Raw genomic sequence first — 21017 nt, 5'->3', positions numbered from 1 at the left:
GGGGATTTCCTAAAAGTTCTCACCCCCTGATCTGGCTTTTCAAAGGGGCTTAGCTTGAAAATGATATAGAGAAGTCATATTCCTTGAAGACATCTTCAGGTGGCTCCTCCACAGTGCCTTTCCAGAGTCACTGTGCCCTGCTTGCACCTTTGTACTCTTGGTCCTCCTGAGCTCCCTCCTCTCCAGGAGCTGTGATTTCACTGCCTGCAGCAGATATGGTAGAGATGGCCCAGTTTTGAGGACACTCAGCTTTGTCAACTGTCTCTGTCCCCTGTGTTTAGCCAAGTACAGCAGCAGCCAGGGGCTTGGGGAGAAACAGCCCTGGGGGAGCCCCCAAACCCAGCATGAGCTCTGAGGACTCTCAGACCCACAGTGCTGCTCCAGCAAGCAGACCCTGTCAGAGTCCAAAGTCCCAGGTTTCAAAGACCCTAACAAAGTGTCTCCTGGACTTGTTAATGTAATTCTGCTTCACAGCCCATCTTGCACAGCAGGCATTCATCAGCCCTGCTTTGGAGAAGGGGGGAGCCCCAGGTGTCCTTAGCTGCACCAGAACAAGGACTGGAAGAGAAATCATGACCCAAGAGCAGTTGTGGCAGGTCCTAGATCCATCTTGGGGTGGCCTGCGTGCACTCTCAGTTTTGCTCTGCAGTTCAGCTCCTGTGCTGTGCTACTGCAATGGCTGAGACATAGGCAGGTCCAGCAGAAGATGGAGTAGGGAAGGAGGATGTGTGATCTGGTTCTGGAGTGAATGGAAAGGGCAGCTCCCAGGTTTAAGCAAGAGGTAATTTGGGGCAAAGTGTGTGTGGGAGGGAGGGGGTTGTGTTTTGGGTAAGGAAAGAAATGGGGGAATGCTGAATGATCCCTCTTTGAATGAGAGTTAGGGCACATGCATGTTTTGGACCATCACCTATTTTTTTTGAGGGTCACCACCCCCCATTGTGGTGAAAAAAGAACTCCCAGCAAAAAGAAAAAAAAACATCTCCCAGAAGTACAATATAAAGAACATATTTCTTAACACTGACCTGTTGAGGGAATCCTGAAGATGAAAGTTGGATCAGAATTTGGGACCCTCTAAATCAGGTCACCACCCCAGACCTCCTTATGCCATTTTCTCCTCATCCAGCCATACTGCCAAACCTTTCCTCTCCTATCCTCCTCACCTCTTCCCCCTCCACATCCCATCATCCTCAAAGTACTGGGGGAGCTTCACATCCCTTCTACATCTGCACATCAATGACCAAAAGCCTTTCCTTGTGCCTGTGACCAGGTGAAGAATCTCATGGATTTTTAGGATGTCAGCTCTTTGGATTTGGGATTTGTCTTAAACCCACAATAAATACCTGCTTCTTTTCCTGTGGGGGAGGGTCCAAACAGCTCACATGGTTTTGTGGGTTTTTTTCCCTCTGTTAATGATGTTTTGTAAAACTTTAGCTGGTTGGATTACAGTTCAACATGTTTGCAGGTTAGGAGAAGGGTGAAGGCCTGCAGGAGAGCAAACAGAGAGAGATCAAACCTCTCCTACAGGTTCCTGCAACTTTCTGTTTGAGAGGCAGTTTTCTGCCTGTTCTGGTTCTGTGTTTCTGAACCAAGACTCAGCAAATTCTTTGTCAGCAAATTCCTCATTCCAGCAAGCACAGTGCTATGTGGGAGGTCTCCATTTCCACAGGCAATGCCTCCTAAAGTTCTCCATTCAAGGTAAATGCCAGGCAGATGTTAGAAATGGGTGTTCACTGCCTCGACACCAGCCTTTTTTGGCTGTTTTCTCCCTCTGCACCCTGTTTTCTACCCTTTGCAGAACTATCAAGAAGAGATCTTAGGAGTCAAAAATTGTGGCTGTGAACTCTTTGGCTTAAGCAGATTTTGTATGAACTCATTTGAGATCAGGAACATTGGACAGGAAACATTCTCCTGGACAGCCCAGTCCCATGCTGCCCATAAACTCATGGGGTTCCTCTTTAAAAACCAGTAAAGTTTTATGTTTGCATTTGGTTGTGTTGATCAGCTCCTCTCCTCCCTGCTCTGATATTTCCTGTGCTGTTCATTTACTTCCAGTTTATTCTCATATTATTCCTGTCCTTGAGTTTAAATTGCACTTCTCCTCTCTGCTATTTTCCACTGCCTCATCCTTGATCTATTTATGGAGAACAATTGTATCAGCTTTCAGCTGGTGGTTTGCAAGGCTGAAAAAGCTGAGCTTGTCCTTCCACACAGCAGCTCCTTAGACACCCTCAAAACCTTCCCCTCGAGGGAATGTGTCCCCATCCTGCACCACGCAGCCCCCATCAGTGCCACTCACTCCCTGACTGTGCAGGTTCATCTGCAGCAGATTATAGGGCAGAGAAAAACCACCCACAAACCTGCCTTGTCACTGGGCTGATGGGGATGTTTAGAAGTAAAAGGGTTTGGGGTTTTTTTTAGGTTAAAACAAATTTCTCTCCACATGGAAAAAAACCCACCCAACCAAAAATACAACTTTTAAAAAGGTCTGTTGGCCTCAGAGATACTTTGGTTTGTTGTTTTGGTTTTTTTTTTCCAGTGAAACCACATTCACATTTTTTCATCTGCTGCAAACAAGAGCCAATTCAAAAGTTTTGGCCAGTGCCCAGCTTTTGTCTGAGAAAAAAATACCAGGTTAGCTACAGGGGCTGTATTTCCTGGAAACTCATCGCAGTTGTTGAACTTTCAGCCGGAAGGATCTCAGACTGCTAATGGAAATTGAGGTCAGACTAAATAATATCCTTGTGCCTGGAGCTTTTGTGAGAGAAGTGTAAGACCTTTGTGAAGAAAAGTTGGAGTGAAAGAGTTGTGCACAACTGGACCACGGGACAAATGTGTCCCTGTAACCAGAAAACAGCCTTACTCTGGTCTATCCATGTCTGTTTACCAAAACAAAGGGGAACAGCTCTCTGTGGATGGATTCATTCATTGCTTGATGCTCAGCAAAGCTGGGGGAAGCCAGGCCACACGTCTGGGGCTCTTTTGGGTCTGCAGTACAAACCTAAAGCTCTGCCTTCTGCACTGAGGGGGAAGACCTCAGGATTGCCCGTCTGCCCCTGATGCTTCTTTTTCTTACCTGTATCCTGTGAAATGAAAGAAGGTTTGGTTAAAATATTTTGAATTCGTGCCTCCTAGATTCTTCGGCAAAAATAATCAAAGCTTTTAGAAAATTTGATTTTTTAGTCAGCTAGGTGTAATTCTTCAAACTGTTGGTCTCCATTCAGTAAAATTCAAAGACAAAACTGTTCATAGGAAGGGTTGGGGTAATACTTGAAGAAATAAACTCTGAAATGCCCACCTTACATTGCTGTCTAGGTCGGGGCAGCTTGTGGCATTCTGACAGGAAGCGTAAGGCTGGAGGACCAAAATCCATTGGCTCTTTCAAAGCACAGCCCAGATTTTATTTGATTTTTTTGGTTGTATCCAGAAAGGTTTTTCTCCTTCTTTTCCCATTTTGTAGGCATTGATCTGACACTTCTGTCCAATAGGCACTGTCATCCTCTCTGTTGTTGATTCTAGGTTTACTGCACTGAATTAATTGCTAAGTGAAGGAAGCTAAGGCTGGATGTGATTCTTCCCATAGGATAAGAGGTTGAAAGAGGTCAGTGAGCACAGAGGTTAAATCTTAGCAAAAGGTTATGACTGGCACAGGGACACCTCTATCACATTGTCCCAAGGTTTGTCTACATCTCCTGATGAGAAAGGGAGCCTGTACAGTAGCACAGCTTCTATACATCACGTTATCACCCTGCGTGTGGTGGTTTGCAAGGCTGATGTGCACCAGGCTGACAACAGTCCCTGTGTATGTCGACCTTTGTCTTCTCTTCCTATAATGTCCAAAGACAGTGTTCTCTCTTCTGAATCCCCAGGAGCTCTGTCTCAGCACCAGGCTTAATTTTTTCCGGCTTTGGAAGGAGATGTGGGGCTGCTGGTCCAATGTGTGGCCCTGCCATGGCAGGAGGAGCTGTGGTTTCACTTGATGAAGGAGGTGGAGACACTTTGCCCACTTGCACAGAGAGTGGTGTGTGATTTCTGGGAACCTGCCTTCACTATGATGACTTTTCATTCCTTACCCTTCACTCCACCCACCTTCTACCTGATGAGGAATGCAGATAGTGACCTCTGAACCACTGCTTCAATATACTGGCAATAAATGCTGCTTTAAAATAGCCAGCAGAACTCACATATCTGTACAGATTTTCCTTCTTTCTTAGACTTAAATTGAGTAAAAAAAAATAAAAATAAGGTTTTCTGGACTAAAGAAGTCCAATAACTATAGTGTAACAATATAGCTGCATGATATGAGACCACAGAGCTCTTTACTCCAGTATTTTACTTCCAGCAGTGGGCAGGACTCAACATTCAGATGTTTATGGGAGAGAAGAACTGGTAAGTGCAGGTATTCCCATTCTGGCTGTGCCATCAGTTGGCTAAGAGACTTCTTGGCAAAAACTTGCAGTCAGCCCATCATTTTTAACAGCTACCAGGAAAGCTCTTCTTCAGGAACCTGCTGGGCCCCTTCCTGAACTTGTTTCCTCTCTTGGCCTCCACACCATCCGGTGCCAGTGGGCTCTGCTGTTTAATTGTGCAGTGAGTGGTGGAAAGCTTAATTTTCTTTGTTTAAGCATAAGCTGTGAGAAATTGTAACTGGTCTGTCTTCAGTCCTTCAGCCCAATGAGGAACCTCATTATTTCTTCCAGCTAAGCAATGAGAAAAGAAGGGGGTTTTTTATTGCCTGGGAGCACCTGAGGGAAAATGGAGTTTAAGCATTTCTGTGGCTATGTTTAACCCATTCACACTGCTTGGTGACCTCACTGTGACAACTCTGTGCTGTTTCTCAACCTGGTCTTCACTCTCAAGATGAAGCGAGAGGCTGGAAGGGAAGGTGGGAGTGATGGAGGACACCAAAACACTTTGAATAAGCAAGTGTGCCTTGAAACAAGGCATCAACATTAGCAATGATCCAGGCCTTCCCCAAGCTTATCAGTCCAGATGCTGGAGCTGGAGGTGGTATAACCCCAAGAGAAGGAGAGAGTCTCAGGGCCAAGGGGTGAGACCAGCCCCATGGAGAGGCTGCACAGGGACACTGCAGTCATCCCCTGGCATGGTCACAAGCAGGGCTGAGTCACACAGTGACTCCTGGCTCCTCAGCCTGACTCACCACCCTCTGCTCAGCACAAGGCATGGCCCTGATCCCAGGAGATGTCCTGCAGAGCTCCTGGCTATCCCTGCTCCGGAGCAGAGGAATTTGAGCTGTCCTCACCTAGGGAAGCTGGAAGCTCACTATTAACCAGGTAACCTGCCTAGGTAAGATTCCTGACTAGAGCTGAGACCTTGTTTTGCAAGGAAAGGACAGTGTCCTGTGCTCATGTACCCCTCCATATCTTCAAAAACCTGCAAGAAGTTAAAGTTCTTGCAAGAAGTTAAAAGTCTCTATTTGTAAAAGGAATGTCCCATACTTGTACTCAGTGTTTCAGCTGCTCTCTGTGGGTGGCTCCAGCAGGAATTAAGGGTTCCTCCTGCTCTCCTGCCTCCTGACAGTCACTGGATCTCAGGACACTGCAGCACTGGCTCCCAGGAGTCAGCACCCAAAGGGAAGCCCTCACTGAAGCAGAGTACATGGGTGCTTCCAGCCCTGGTCTGCAGCTCAGCCAAAGCTCTCCTGGCACTGAGGTGGATAAAGTGGAAACATGCCAAGAAGATGAATGATGTGTGGAGGAAGCAAGATAAAGGTCTAAACAAGATGCAGGCATCTCTTCAGGAGTCCAAAGAGCAGGTACCTGTACTGTGTGTTTGCAGAGTGCCTGTCCCCCTGCCTGGCACTTGACTGAAGCCCAGGCTTTGCTCTGTCAGAGAACCACATAGAAATGCTGCTTGGGCCAAAAGGATTTTGTTTCTACTGGTTTCTTTCATCTCCAACACAATACCCTGGCTGCGATCTTTGCTTTGATAGTTTTTCCTCCTTCCTCCTGATTTTAATAAGAATTTAAGTCTGTTCCCCTCAGCCCACACTTCATCCTGTTGCCAGGTAAGTAACTGAGCAGAGTAGAGATTGAGTGGCCTGACAACCCAGGTTTTTCATTTTACTTTACTTTGCAGGCTTTTTTTTTTTTTTCTAATTTCCAGGTAAGACTTTGTATAGTCACAACATCAGAGCAAATAAAATTCCAAGAAGTAATGTCAGCAAAACACAAATTGTTAGGACAGGTCAGTTGACCTCTTGCAGTATGCAAAGCAAACAGGGCTCTGGGGTGCCAGAAAGTGGCAGAGAGCATCAGAGACACAAACATCCCCAGGGTCCCAGGTACTCATTTCAAACAACTTTCAAGGGAGGGAGTAGTTGAAGTACCTGAAAGCAAATGATTAAAAAAAGAAAAAAAAAACCCAAACAAAGCAAGTGAAATGAAGCACCTCGACACAGCAAGGCTCTCCACTGAAACACAAAAATACAAAATTACGGTTGGTACATCTTTCGTTCTGAAACAGAATCCTTATCTCTCAAAGTGTGGTCTCAATCTGCTTTTTCTTCTTTTTTTTCCCTTTTCCTTCTTTTCCTCTTCCTTTTCCTTTTCCTTTTCCTTTTCCTTTCCCTTTTCCTTTTCCTTTTCCTTTTCCCCTTTCCTTTCCTTTCCTTTCCTTTCTTTCCTTTCCTTTCCTTTCCTTTCCTTTCCTTTCCTTTCCTTTCCTTTCCTTTCCTTTCCTTTCCTTTCCTTTCCTTTCCTTTCCTTTCCTTTCCTTTCCTTTCCTTTCCTTTCCTTTCCTTTCCTTTCCTTTCCTTTCCTTTCCTTTCCTTTCCTTTCCTTTCCTTTCCTTTCCTTTCCTTTCCTTTCCCTGTCTTTCTTTCTTCCTGTCCTACTTTGCACTCAAATCACTGACTTTCCAGACATGGAGCAGCTGGAAGCAACATCCCAATCCTTCACCATCAGGGCTTTGAATCTTTGTTGTCTCTTGCAGACCTGTGCAAGAAACCAGGCAGGATGGAAGAAGCAGGAACTCTCCTGGACTTCTGGTGAAGAAATAACAGCTCTCTGCAGCTTCTTTGCTGGTGGTGGTGTTGCTGGAGAACCAGTAAGTAGGATCCACATTTGGTTATAGAAAGGTCAAAGGAAAATAGAGCAATGCCCACACAAGTGGGGAAGATGTAGGGATGGTCAAGAGAGAAAGCACTTGAAAGCTGTCAGAGAAAGACATTTCAGCTGTCAGACATGTGAGGGCTGGTACAGGAGGTTTCTCTCCCCACCCTATTGCAGTTTATTCAGGGAGAGCCACCAGGGTCCTGCTGAGCAAGGCAACAAATGGTTGATAGAAACAGACCCTCGCCTCTCAACTGATGTTCTTGGTTGTTGGAAAGGTGCAGATGAAGTAATGGTAAGTTTCTTACCAGCTGTTACATTCCATGAGTGTTGATGGATTGTGGAAAGTCTCATGCTTCCAGTACATATTCCAGGCTGAAATGAGTCACAAACTGGAGAGTTCTCTGAAAACATTTAATATTCAGCCCTCTGAGCCAACTGGAACAGCTTCTCCAGAAGACACCAACCCTTTTCAGCATTTGTGAAATACCTTTAAAACTCTTTCAGAGCAGCATAGTTAACATACCTCATGTTGTAAATTGTTTTGAAAAAGCACATTTGGTTCTAAAATCATGAACACGGGATACAACTGTCAGAAATGTTTCTCTGTTGTTTGAATCAAAACATAGTTAAAGTTGACTTTTAAATAAATACTACCAATTTAGAGGCAAGACAGTTTAGTTACAGAAAGTTTCTGTCAAAACCCAGCCCCCTTCAGGGCTGAAGATGTTGGATGGAGTGTGATGAGAGTCTCAGTTTGGTTTTGCTTTTGGAGGCAGAGACAGTGCAGCTCATGCTGGGTGCAGGTCTTGGGCCCTCTGAGCTGACCTACCTGTGTTTTTTCTATGCTGGTCCAAAGTGAAGGAGATGTTTTGGATGCCACAATGAGACCCCGAGCCTGCTGCTACAGGCTGGCTCTCCTTGTGAAACTATCTTAACTTCACTGGTGAGTTTGACCTTGGGCCTGGATCACTTAATTGCAAAAAAGTTGCACTTGACCATGGCTGTTTGGTGCACACCAGTGCAATATGGAGGAGTCAACAACTGACCTGTGAGTCAGGCAGGGCTGTCCCCTTTTGAGATTTGACTTTTTTTTTGCTTCCCATTGGTTTCTCCATGGGGACAGTGGTCTTCTAAGCCAGCTTTTCTCCCAAGCATCCCTTGCTCCTCTTTGCCTAGATTTGAGTCCACAAAAAGCCACCCACTGTGACCCAGCACACCCAGCTCTGTGTAGGTGCTCCCCTCCCTGGCAGGGACTCTAATTTCATATGGCTTTTGAAAAAGGTCTGCTTGGAGGGTGCAAAACAGGCTTCAATTTTGAAACCACCCCAGTCCTGAGTATGAATTCAACCTTCATTCCCTCCAGTCACTCCCCACTGCCTCCGTCCCTGCTGTGGCAAGAGCTGTGGGGCTGCCCATGGCCATGCCTCTGGTTCATGAGGGAGATGGAGATGTTCACACATTGACAGGGAAAGGAGCTTCCTCAGCAGCACCTGGCTACCTGAAAACCATCAGCTGCTGATAAACGTGCCCTTTGAAACGTTCCAAGTTGGTCCTGACCCAGCTGACTCTGTCTCCATTAAATATTTGCCGAGTGTCTAAAGGGCAGGACTGGAGCACAGGTCCCAATGCTCCAGAGGATGTGGGAAGCCAATGCCCCGACAATTCCCAGCATGAAGGGGGAAAAGCCTCCCACATCTGTTCTGCCCATCACAGAGGTTGTGTTGCTGTCATGTAGAGCACACCTCTGCCTGGGGATTCCCTTGCTCGGATTCCTGGAGGTTAGGAGAGGGCTGGGAGCTGTGGCAATGCTGGACCCTGCTCATGTGCACCTTCCAGAGGCAGCACCCTGGGGCAGGAGCAGGAGCTGGGTGGGCTGCAGGCACATCCCTGTGCCCCTGCTTCTCGTAAAACCAGCAGTGCCTCAGCTGAGGAGGCATCCTATGAGCAAGGGTGCCACTGAAAAGGAGCACTGCAAAGGCCAGCTTAATTTCTTACCATGCAGGTGATTGCTGTCAGGTCCAGACTGCTCCTTAGAGGATGCCAAAGCCAATTTTGTTGAGTCCTTCATAAATTTCTCCAGTTAAGAACAAAGAGAAGAACATTCCCTACTGACTCAAATTGTTACAGAAAACTGTGGCTTGTATAACTGCTGAGAATGGTGGACAGTGAACTACTTAACACTGATGGGGGAAGGTTTTTCACCTTCCTTTCTACATCCAGTTCTAGACTGTCTTGGAACAGGATCAGGTTCTGGGTCTCTGGCCACCAAGTAAAATCTTTCAGAGTTTTGTAATGCACTGTCTAGATGCCCAAAATCTTTTTCAAGGTGGGACACACAGCAGGACCCACCATCCAAAACCAGCAAAGAAGATCACAGACAGACCCCATGGCATTTGGTTTGGAGCTGATGCTGGCTGGGTTGTTGCCTTCAGCCCATGGTGAATGCGTGTTTTTTGCATGCCTCAGACACTCACTTTCCCAAGGTATGCTGGAAATAATTGGTTTCTGGCCTGCAAGCCTGTGGGATTTTCCACTCCTAGCACAACACCAGTATGCTCTGTCATGGGGTGGAACAGCCTCTCCTTCTGGTGCATGCAGACATCATGGCAGTGCTGATCCCTGTCCCACAGTCCTCCTGAAATAGGCAGCCCCCCTGTCCCTCTGGCCACACAGACTGAGGGAGATGATACCCCAAAGCTATGCTTCCTCTCATCACACCAATCCCCATCTTGGTGCAGGGATGTCTTGTGATTTCAAGCTGTTTTTTCCCCCTCTCCCATTGTCCTCTCAGGCTGCACAGGAAATAGGAGAGCAGCTCCTTCCTCCCTGCTTTTGTTCGGTTCATCCCACAGCCCTTCCTCTCCAGCAGAGAACTTCCCGCAGGCCAGGAAGCTCCTATAAACCCAAAGTCCCAAGGTTCACTGACCAAACTTCACCGTTTCTCATTTCTGTTTCCCAGTTAATCATTCTCCACTGCAAACTCCACTGAAGGCAGCTTTGCAGGGGCCAGCTTTGGACTTCACAAACTATTTGCTGACCCGAGACAGTGGTGCTGGCAGAAGAGGTCTGGGGAGGCAAGGAAGGTCTCTTGTTCCTGCCTTGCTTTTTTTTTTTTTTTTCCTCAGTTCATCCCCTGAGACCAAAGGGCCACATTATGATCCAGCAACAGCTGAGACAGCTCCTGCCAGAGGGAGGGCTTGATGCCCATGCTGCCCTTGCCCTGCTTGGTGGCTCTGCAGCAGCCCTGGTGGTCTGGAAGTGGCTGCACAAAAGGCAGATCCAAAAGAAAATGGAAGAGGCTCAGAGGACCCGGGATGAGGGTGTGAAGAAAATGGCAAAGGCTGTCCAGCAGTTCAGGGAGCAGGTAACCCATCCTTCTGGGGGGTTTGAGTCCCACTGGGGTGTTTTGCTTGATGTTGCTCTTCAGCTCCTCCTTCCAGCTCATGCCTCCATAGCTTTTATAATGAGGAGGCCAGGGGTGATGTAGCAGCAGCCCTTGACAAGAGGAAAGGCTGCCTTGAGAAGAAGGGAGATGACTGCTCTCCTCAAGCTGGATGAGATGCTTTGGGATTCTACAGCAAGGAGGATGTGAGTTACTCACTGGGAAGAGATTCTGGACAACACAGGTGATGAAGCACTGGAATTTCACTGATTCAAATCCCTTTCAGGATCTAAAGGTGTCTCTTGCCTCTATGGGTAGAAAGCTTTTTCCTCTTGCAACTCTGACTTTACACATCCATCCACACCCCTGGATCTTTGTCTCCAAACCCTGGCTTCCAGATGGCTCTTAGAGTCTTCAAAGGAACTTTCACTTGGTTTCCCAGCAAGTGAGAGCTCCTGGCCCAGAAGATGCTTGGCCTAACAACACTAAGGAAGCACAGGGCATTCACTGTCCCCTGGTAGCAACCAGGATACAACATAGGGATAAATGAGGCAGGCACCCAACCACCATGGATATGGCCTTGAATTCCTACCACAGTTCTCATATCTAACTATCTTTCCTTCCTGTTCCATTAACTTCTGAGAAGGTCCTGATTAAAGCATCTTGTGCTTACACTGGTAAAGTACTTGGAAAGAAAGTGTACCAGCTACAAGTGATCCATATCTTTACAACATTTTTTCTTAAATACATATCTATAAATATTTTATATAACCTTGAAAAAAGCTGGTTGCACTTAGAACTACCAGTCACCTTCACCTAGCTAGACCTTACCCACCTGTGAATCCCTACTGGCCTCTTTGCAGTGTGCTGACCTTCAGTATTAGATGTTTGCCCTCAGAGCAGGCTGACACAATGCTTGTGTCCATTCTGAGGGCTACAGAGCCACTCTGAGGCTTGTGTGCAAGGACTTTGGCACCTGCTGCCTAGGCTGGTGTTTGCTCACCTGAGGTTACCTCTTGGTCAGTGGGTGAGTCCCACAGTGGCAGGAGGAAGGCTCTGATGTGAGGCATTGCCTTGCCCTCTGCAGCAGTGGGTGCATGAAGAGCTTTTGTACCTTCAGAGACAGCTTCAGTGCTTGCAGCACGTTCATGACATCCAAACTCAGCAAGAAACACTCAGGAGCTCAAGGTCTGAACCCACACTTGCAGGGTCCCCCTTTTCAGCAAGCTCTGTTGATAGTGTTGGCAAAGTTTACAAGGCTCAGCTCCTCTGAGCCAAAGAATAACTGGAGCTGCTGCCCTGATAACTCCTTTATCTTCCCCTTACAGGTCCCCAGTGTCCAGAGAGATGCCACTCTGTCCCTGCCCCTGCTGGAACTCACTGCGAGACTGCGAGAAGGGTCTCTGTCCCCCAGGACTGTCCTCTACACCTACTTAGAGAAGGTGAGTGCCTGTCCACAGTGTGATGGGCAAATCACTAAAGTTCTCCATGCCATGATGTGTGGGCTGGTAGTTGAGAAGGTGATTTTTGATAAGTCTTAAATACAGCAGATATCAAGAGAAAGATGAAAAGGCAGGGATCTCTTTTGAGGTGGCTTGAGCTGAGATGCTCTGGGGAAGGGGTTGCCATCCATGCCAAGCCGCTAGCCCCTGGTTTGAAGACCCAGATCTGTTCTTAACTAACATCTCTTCCTTCATGTGTCCAACAAAGGCCCTGGAAGTGACCCAGCAGACAAACTGCTTGAGACATCTTATCCCTGAGTGTGAGGAGCAGCTCCAGGAAATAGAGCAGCAGAAGGAGAAAGGGCTGCTCTATGGCATCCCCATCAGCCTCAAGGATCACATCAGCCACAAGGTGCTTCCCCCATCATGAGCTGGGCTGGGTGGTGAAGTGGTGGGACACAGAGAATGGGGAAGGGACCTGGTCCCTCCCTTCTCACACCATGGGGACCCTGGCTGGGTCTGAGGATGTGGCCCCCCCCTGCCTCATTGCAGCTGCAACCCTGGCAATTGGAACTCTCCATCAGCATAAATTCTAGGGCTGAATAGTCATACACTCCAGTTATTTCTTCTCTGATACATGAGACAAGGATGGGCAGCACAGGCAACACTTTGGTCTATAGCTCAGATGGTCTGTAGTACTGGGGATAAGAACATGGCTCAGCTTCTAGAAAGTCATTAGTAGCAGAAGCCATTAATCCCAAATTCCTGTTGTGCTGTAGCCCCTGAGCAAAGAGCCTGTGCATGGGATGCACCAGGGGCCCCTTCACAGACAAGCCTATAGACTTCTCATAGAGAAGGATGGACCACATGCACCTGAGCTGAATTTGCTAGGCAGTCTTCTCCATCTTCACATACCAACCCAGTCAAGGGGGCTAAGCCCTAAGCAGTCCCCAAACACCAAGGCTAACTGAGAAAGGATCAGACTGTGTTTGATTGGGGTGTGTGTTTCCTCCCCAGGCATCCACTGGTGGCTTTGCTTGGACAGCAGGATGCTGAGTTTGATCCTGAGCTAGTGGGGGAGAGATCTAGCACGCAGAAGAGAAAGGACAGGAGAAGCTTTAAATGCTTCATAAGTACTTGGAAGTGCTCTGCCAAGGATGGAAGGAGAGGGAGTCCTTGGCCCTTTGTGAAAAGGCTTGCAAGGGAGTGGTGGGTTAATACCTCCCCCACCAAAGAGAGCACCGGATTATCTTCCCAAAGTCACAGGGGAACTGTGCTGACTGTGTCCATTGTCACTTCTCTGCAGGGCCATCTGTCAACCTGTGGGCTTGTGCAATACCTGAGCACTCCTGTGCAGGAGGACAGTGTCCTAGTCAAGGTTTTGAAGAGACAGGGAGCCATCCCATTTGCAATTACCAATGTGCCACAGTCCCTCTTCAGGTAACACACATCTTTAGAAATACATCCTTGGAATACATTTTTCTTCTGGTTGTGCTCCTGAAGCTGAACCCCAGCCTGTCCATCACAGGTCAGGCTACTTCCCATCTCCTGAGATGTTGCCTGGCCAAGTCCTTCTTCCATCAGCTACCAGCAATCTGAAAATAGTTTTCAGAGAAGATTAACAGGGGAAAAAAAACTATGACAGAAATTAAGTGCACTTGTGCATGGGAGGGAGGAGAGTGGAGTCCCACAGGTTGGCTCTGCCACATGAGCTCACTGCAAGTGGGAGCCAACAAACTCAAGGCATTAAGCTGTTCCTGACATCCCACTTGCTGTTTTTCTTCTCCCCAGCTATGACTGCAGCAATCCTATCTTTGGCCAGACCTTGAACCCCTTCAACCACCAGAAGAGCCCAGGGGGCTCCTCAGGAGGGGAGGGAGCTCTGATCGCAGGGGGCGGCTCCATCCTGGGCATTGGCTCCGACATCGGTGGCAGCATCCGCCTGCCCTCCAGCTTCTGTGGGTTGTGTGGGCTCAAACCCACAGCCCAAAGGCTCAGGTAGGTGCTGGGGTTTGCCATTCCCACCCTGCCAGGAGCCTGCTAATTGTCAAACTTGGAAGAAGGCCCAAGGTGCTCAAAAGAAAGGGCCACTCCTTAAAGGGCCACCTGTGGAAACCATAAGCAGCAAACCAGAAAAATAGTTACTCCCTAATGTCTGAAGCTTTTGTCCCCTTCTACAGCTGCCTCCATCATGGGGGCAGCCCTTCCCTCTGCAGGGCTGGAAACACTTAAAACCAGCTTAAAGGCTGGCTTGCTTTGTTCAGAAACTCTTTGGAGAGGCAGCCTTGTTACATTTTGTGGGGAAAATGGACAGGTTTCCATTGTAATTCTGGCTTGGAGTTGAAAGGAAAATGAGACTCAAGTGGTTGAATATTACCAAAATCACAGAATCACAGAATTGTTTTAGTTAGAAAAGACCTTTAGGATCAAGTCCAACCCTAAACCATGTCGCTAAGAACCACACCCACACAGCTCTTAAATACCTCAAGGGATGAGAACTCCACCACTTCCCTGGGCAGCCTGGTTCAGTGCTTGACCACCCTTTCAGTAAAGACATTTTTCCTAATAAACTTTCCCCTGGTGCAACTTGAGGCTGTTTCCTCTTGTTCTATCACTTGTTACTTGGGAGAAGTGAAATAGAATATTTTAGATTGAACCAAAACTAAGATTTGTTGGAGGTTAGGGCTGGGGGATTTTTTGTTCTGGGTTTTTTCTTCTTAATTTTGACCACAGTTTTCTGTTTCATGTGACGTGAATTAAATATTTTTAGTAATTTTCTTTCTGGTTCAGGTCCTGAACTGAAGACCTCACTATGCTGTTCAAACACATTGGGAATGCCTCACCATTACTGAGATGATGATATCCTTCTTTTTCTTTTCCCACAGCCTGGCCGGAACAACTGGCCCAATCAATGGGATTCTGGCAGGTACATGAATTATAATTTCTTTTCTCTATATGTTAGGAAAAGTCCTATGTCCTCCTCTAGGCCTGAGGAAAGCTTAAGACAACCTTGGTCCTGTCCGAAGTCCATCTGAAACATCCCACTTCATTTCCTGACCATCCTCTGCAACCAACGTGGTTGCACAGAGGAGTGGACAAGTTTTAGGTAAAACCATTTGCTTAATGTGGACGTTTGCTCTCATCTCATTCCAGTTGTTTGTGCCCTGGGGCCAATGGCAAGGGATGTGGACAGCCTGGCCCTGTGCATGAAGGCTCTGCTCTGCCAGGAGATGTTCCAGCTGGACCCCACCGTGCCCCCGATCCCCTTCAATGAGGAGGTGAGCCCTCAACTCACCAAGTTCTGGTTCTCAAGAGAGTGTTGCATGCTCAACGTATGCATTCCTTAAGGGTCCAGTTATCTTTACTGTGCTGGTTCCCAGTAACTTCTTAGCTCTCTTTGAGGGCACAGCTCATAATTATGAAGTGAAAAGAAATGTTAAGAAGTAGTTATCCTTTCTGCCTTCTCAGTTATAGCTTATCAGATGGAGAGACCCCAGAAAAGAGTGAGGAGGAAGGCAACAACACAGCAAAAAGCTGGAAATGTTTAGGTGGTGATAAGACAGGATCAGAAACTGCTGCAGCAAGTCTCTTGACTGAGGTCATTTCCTTTCCCTCTGCAGCAGATGACCCTCAGGAGGTTTTCCCACTTCTATCCGTTGTAGAAATGGTTGAATCTATTGGTCTTGAGTAGCTGTGCTCTATCTGAAGGGAATGCTGGGGAAAGAGGCGGGGGTGGACATTTGGGAAGGGGTAGCCTATGGAAACCATGAGCAGCAAACCAGAAAAATAGTTACTCCCTAATGTCTGGAGCTTTTGTCCCCTTCTACAGCTGGCTCCAGCATGGGGGCAGCCCTTCTCTCTGCAGGGCTGGAAACACTTAACTGTTGGCTCTTTGCTCCAGACTTACTCCAGCTCTGCTCCCCTGAGGATTGGGTACTACGAGACAGATGGGTACTGCCCCCTGCCCCCCTGCATGCGGCGAGCAGTGCAGGAGACCCGGGGGGCTCTGCAGGCAGCCGGGCACCAGGTGAGCACAACCACCCCATGCTCTGCTAACACCTTTGCTCCTCGATGCTGAAATCACCCTTCAGAAGCCAGGCAGAGCTCCTGAGCCCAGCTGTGGGATAGATGACCTCCCAGAGGTATGAGATGAAGTTTCTGCAGCCACAAGCCCACCCCGGGCAGCACTGCATCTCCTGGGGCTACAGCACCAGCACTTACCAAATTTGTACCTGTAAGGAGCCAGGAGTGTAATGAATCCAACTTTGACCTGCTGGCTGTGGTTCACACCAAACAGCAACCTGCATTTGACCCCAAGAGGTTGCCTTGGCATTGTGTAGGTCTGTCCTTCCCCAGCAAGGCTCTGAGAGCTGGTTTTCTCCTTCCTCCCACATGCTTAGGGAGGCTTCTGTTCTTCCTGGACCACTGAGAGAAAACAGCCATGGAGCATGGGATGGGAAACACTTTTCCCTCCCTGTGGAAATATGCTGGTGATGCTCTTCACAGCAGTGAGTCCAATGTCTGTGAGATGTTGATTCTGCTGGGACTGGTGGGAAAGTAGTGCAGTTTCTGGCTCAGTGACTGCCTGGAGGAGGATGAAGGAGGAAACAATTCTGAAGAGAAACAGCTCAGAGCCAAACAGCCGATGGGGAGGAATAATCCCAAGGAGAAATGTTTGGGCTGGTTAAGGGTTGAACTGGGGCCTCTGTAGGCGTGTGGAGCCCAGGGAGGTGGTGTTCTGCCTTTGAATTTTTTCTCAGTTGGAACTTGAAAATTATTCACATCCCCAGGCTGCCACTTAATCTTGTGTTTTGGTGCAGCTGGTGCCCTTTTCTCCACCCCGGATCCACTATGTCATGACTGAACTCTTTTTGAAGACTTTTTTTGCTGATGGAGGCTGTGCATGGTTGGACTTGTTGTAAGTAGCAGCCCTTTGGCAGCAGTGCTGTAGAACACCTCCATCCCTGTGCCCATGGGAACCACACACAGAAAAAGAAAGCCCCCATCTCCCACCCCAAACAGGAGATACTTGGCTTTCTGAGAAAGGGCCAGCAGTTCTCTGGCATGATCCCCTTCTCTTGTCCTCTCTCAGCACAGGAAATACTGTAGATCCAAGCTTGAAATCACTGGTAAAATCCTGCAAGATCCCGAGGGTGGTGAAGAAACTGCTGGCTGTGATTCTTAAACCCCTGGTGAGTCCCTGGCCTCAGGCTCAAGACAGACTGGGGTCAGTAGGACCCTAAGATGCTTGAAAATATGAGACATACCTTTAATGAGAAACACTGGGATTACAGGCCGAGGCACACACTATCCCTTTTTTAGACTTCTGCTGGGATTTATCCAATGCAAAGGGAAATGAGAGAAGGACCAGCCAAGAGCTGTAAAAGATTAATACAGAGCCCACAGCAAGTAGTAATTCAAAACTAGACCTAGCAGTGCCCAGTGTCCTACAGATTCATGCACTGGAATTACTGCAGCAGAGGGACTTGAGGTTGAAGCTCTATCCCAGTGTTGGAGGCCTCCCAAAGATCACACCTTCATGGGAGCTCCTAGGGATTAATAAGGTCTAGTCCTGACTGCAGCCCTTTCACCAGCATCCTTCTGAAGGGCTTCTCTCCTTCATCCCCCATTTCCTCTGCCTCTCTGTCCAGAGGGGTTCCTCTCAGCTGGCAGGATCAGAAAGGCAGCAGTGAGTGGGAGGCAATCAAAGAGCTTGTAGAGGTCATGTTTCTTTGAGATACCAAGCTGAAAACCATTTAATTTACCAAAAATAGCAAAAGGCAACTTGGTTTCAGGTCACTACATTGCTCTGGGAGGAGGAAATATTTCGCTGTAAGAAACAAATGGGGAACCAACAACCAGAAGTTGGAAGCCAAGTAAATTGAGAACCATAAGGAGTTTTTTTAAAGATTCACCCTGAGTGCAGCATCCCCAAGGGTGGAAGCAGGAGGGAAGAGGGGATTTCCTGGGAAGACACAAGCTACTGCACCCCCATGACATGTCCCTAACAGGAACCTCTTCCCTTTCCAGTTTCCCCGCCTGGCTGAATATCTGAGAGCCTTGAGTGGAATGAGGTGAGATGGCAATGTCCTCAGGGATGTCCACAAAAATTAACAGGACCTTCTCCTCTCAGTGACCATGATGGGAGGGAATGCATTCACATGCTCCAACCTCAGCAGAGGTTGTCCCTCCATCCTGGTCATGGCTCCAGCCTTTAGGAAGACATCTCCCCAGTGCTGCGCTGCCCCTAGGGTCATCCGGAAAGGGCTGAGGGACTGGGATGGGTAAGGTGACACAGAAAGACTGTGGCAGAGATGAGTATTAAATCCAGACTCACAGGAGAAACTTTACTGCTCTCAGATATTTGTGGCTTACTTGCTAGGCCGAATGCCAAAGAAAAAGTCAGACAAATTGTGAAGGATTCGTTAATAGCTAAAATCACCAGGGTTTATCAGCCTGAAGGATTATTTAAACAACTCCTCCTTTTTTAAAAGCTTAAAAATGTCACTATGATTTCCACTTGCAGGTCAGTGAAGGAGATGTGGAATCATCACCATCAAATAGAGGTACATTTTGAGGACTTCCCTCTCATGGGACAAGTTGAGCTTTATGGAAGTGCCAGCTTGGAAGGTCATCAGCCAGGAAAGAGGTTGTGCCAGGGGGGTTCTGGGGAGAAGACAAGATGGAAGGAAAGACACAAAAGAGAGATAGGATAGATGGGCCTTTGGGTCAACTCAGCCAGGACTTTATTGGTTGCCTACATTGTTCATGCCCAGATGTCCACATCAAAGCACAACAAAGTCTGTCCTGGGAATGGGGGTGGCTAAAGAGAGTCCTGGCCAATTCCTGGCCACAGTCTGGCCACATGCTGTGGATGCAGACACTTCCATGCTCCCCTGCCTCTTCCCTCCAGCACAGCTGCCTTCTGCTGCCTCCTTGGCCATGCCAGAGCCTGGTGCATAACCTGGAGAAACCAAGATGCTCCAGGCATGGATGTGGCTCCCATGTCATCTCTCCTCTCCTCCCCAGGCTTATCGTGCCGAGTTCATTGCCCTGTGGAGGGAACTCCAGCTGGATGTTGTGCTGTGCCCTGTCCTGGGACCTGCCTTCACCAGAGGATACCCTGGAAAACTCCTCAGTAAGTGAGCCTGGGACCTTCCTGGGAGGGCAAAGGGCCACTTGCTTGAGACTGGACAGAAGAGTCCCCAGCTGCAGAACTTCACTGCCCACCTAAGAATTTTATGGGCATTAGGGAGGAAAAGTATCTACCATAAAGCAATACCAGCAGATGGGGACAGACATGGATGAAGTGATCTGGTGGCAGTTTTTCCTTGCAGCAGAATTAGGACCTGCAGAAAATCAGCCCTGTGCAACCTTTCCTCTCAACAGTGGCTGGTTCCCAGGGGCTTCAGTCAGCATGTAATGTATAAGGTGGAAGGAAGACAGAAAGCTGTGACTCTGCATTCTCTCTTCTGCTTCTCTCAGCTGCCATCTCTTCCACGATGCTTTACAATGTCTTGAACTTCCCCGCTGGGGTTGTACCTGTCAGCAGGGTGACAGAAGCAGATGAGGAAGAGCTAAAGCTTTACAGAGGATGTTGTGGTGATCCCTGGGACAGGATACTGAAACAGGTATGTGACATTAAAGAGTGGTGGAGGAGGAACAGCTAATGGATGTTCAAGAAATAGTTTAATTGAAATCAGGTGTTCTTAAACATCTCCATCAGTATGAGCACAGTGCAAAAAACCCCCGACCTCTTCTTTATATACCACTTGAAAATCCCTCTTCTAAGTCCCAGGGGTTGGAGCAGGACTAGGGGAGCACCCTCAGGCTGGATTGTAGGCTAAAACCAGAAAGGAGCCATGCAGGAAGGCTTCTCTGAGTAGGTCCTTGTGGCAGCCACAGCCACAGCCCACCACTGCCCTTTCCCCTGGCTTGGTGACACCTTCACCAGGCTGTCAGCAGAACATGGCTCAGGAATGAGGATGCTGAAGGAAAAAGGATCTGTCTGCAAGAGAGGTCGAAGCAAAGCTGGACAGGGAGGGTCTTAACCATGCTGCCCAAGGATTGGGCACCATTTTTATTACAAGAAGAGTAAGATTCTGCCCTGCACTCCTAGAGTTGCTTGCATGGCAGGGCTCAGCTTCCACTATTCCCGCTCTCCAGGACAAGCCATGTGCCCAAACCAGGTTTCCAGAAGCTGCTGGAGGTCTGAGCCTTCCCAGGTAAGCCCTCACCACTTGTGTCCCTTGTGCAGGCTGTGTCAGGAGCTGTGGGGCTGCCCGTGGCCGTGCAGTGCGTGGCTCTGCCCTGGCGCGAGGAGCTGTGCCTGCGCTTCATGAAGGAGGTGGAGACCCTGACCCGTGAGAAGAGAGTGGCATAGCCTTCCCCCTCCCATGCCTGGGGGGCCAAAGGGACAGCACTGCACATCTTTTGCAATCAGTCATGCAGAGGTTACAGCAAAGAGGGAAGGAGGAAGGAAATGCCATTTCCTGACTGCCCTCCGTGCCACGGATCCGGTAAGGAACCAAGGTGCCATGCAGAGGGCAAGACTGGCTTAAGCTGAGTTCAAGTGATGGTAAACCTAGGAACTGCACCTTCCTGGGAGGGTGGACATGGATGGGGATTCATCTGCATTCTCATCCACGCTGCCTCTTGCAGAAGGGAGGATTACAAAAGCTCAGCAGTGTTTTCTTGGTGGAACTGGAGTAACTTCATATGGATTTAACTAGGGACTGCCCTGTAAGGAATAGAGCCATGTCTACCCTCCCTATCACTGTATTTTGGTCACAAAAATAAAAATGTAACTATTAATCAGCTCTTCTAATAGACTCCAGAAACCCTTCACTGCTGGCTATTATATGAAAGCAAAATATATTAATCAAAATCAGGCAGGCACCTCCCCACTGCCCATTGCCTGGCATTTAGCATGGGAGGGTTCACACTTCCCCTTTCTACCACAGCTTCCCTGTCCACGAGGGATGGCAAGAGTCACTGGCCTTTTGGCAGCACCAAGCTCTTTCTACCACCAGATTTCCAACCTCACAGCAGGGGCATACTTAAAACCCTCTTATTTCAAGACCTGAGGCTGCCCTTTCTGAAGGCAGGAGATAAGCAGAC

The 21017-nt window shown here is 48.2% G+C and overlaps 1 protein-coding gene across 1 annotated transcript; it reads left to right on the top strand.

The window, feature by feature from the left end:
* Window positions 1-10042: 10042 nt before the first annotated feature.
* On the top strand, window positions 10043-20744 carry LOC103525790 (vitamin D3 hydroxylase-associated protein-like). Its single transcript, XM_008490763.2, has 15 exons — window positions 10043-10437; window positions 11784-11897; window positions 12166-12309; window positions 13204-13337; window positions 13689-13895; window positions 14783-14823; window positions 15051-15175; window positions 15799-15924; window positions 16718-16815; window positions 16990-17089; window positions 17928-17971; window positions 18424-18463; window positions 18927-19035; window positions 19383-19528; window positions 20155-20744. Exons 1-15 carry the CDS (start codon window positions 10228-10230, stop codon window positions 20278-20280), a joined length of 1764 nt encoding a protein of 587 aa, XP_008488985.1. The 5' UTR covers window positions 10043-10227; the 3' UTR covers window positions 20281-20744.
* The last annotated feature ends 273 nt before the right edge of the window (window positions 20745-21017 follow it).

The sequence above is a fragment of the Calypte anna genome, chromosome 8, assembly GCF_003957555.1.
Source record: "Calypte anna isolate BGI_N300 chromosome 8, bCalAnn1_v1.p, whole genome shotgun sequence".
Lineage (NCBI taxonomy): Eukaryota > Metazoa > Chordata > Aves > Apodiformes > Trochilidae > Calypte > Calypte anna.
This window is presented reverse-complemented; position numbering and strand designations above follow the sequence as displayed.

Coding starts and splice junctions, on each gene's coding strand:
- LOC103525790 (XM_008490763.2), top strand. CDS start 10,228: ATGATCCAGCAACAGCTGAGACAGCTCCTGCCAGAGGGAGGGCTTGAT. Junction 17,090..17,927: donor CTGTGATTCTTAAACCCCTG/GTGAGTCCCTGG, acceptor TTCCCTTTCCAG/TTTCCCCGCCTGGCTGAATA. Junction 19,529..20,154: donor GGGACAGGATACTGAAACAG/GTATGTGACATT, acceptor TCCCTTGTGCAG/GCTGTGTCAGGAGCTGTGGG.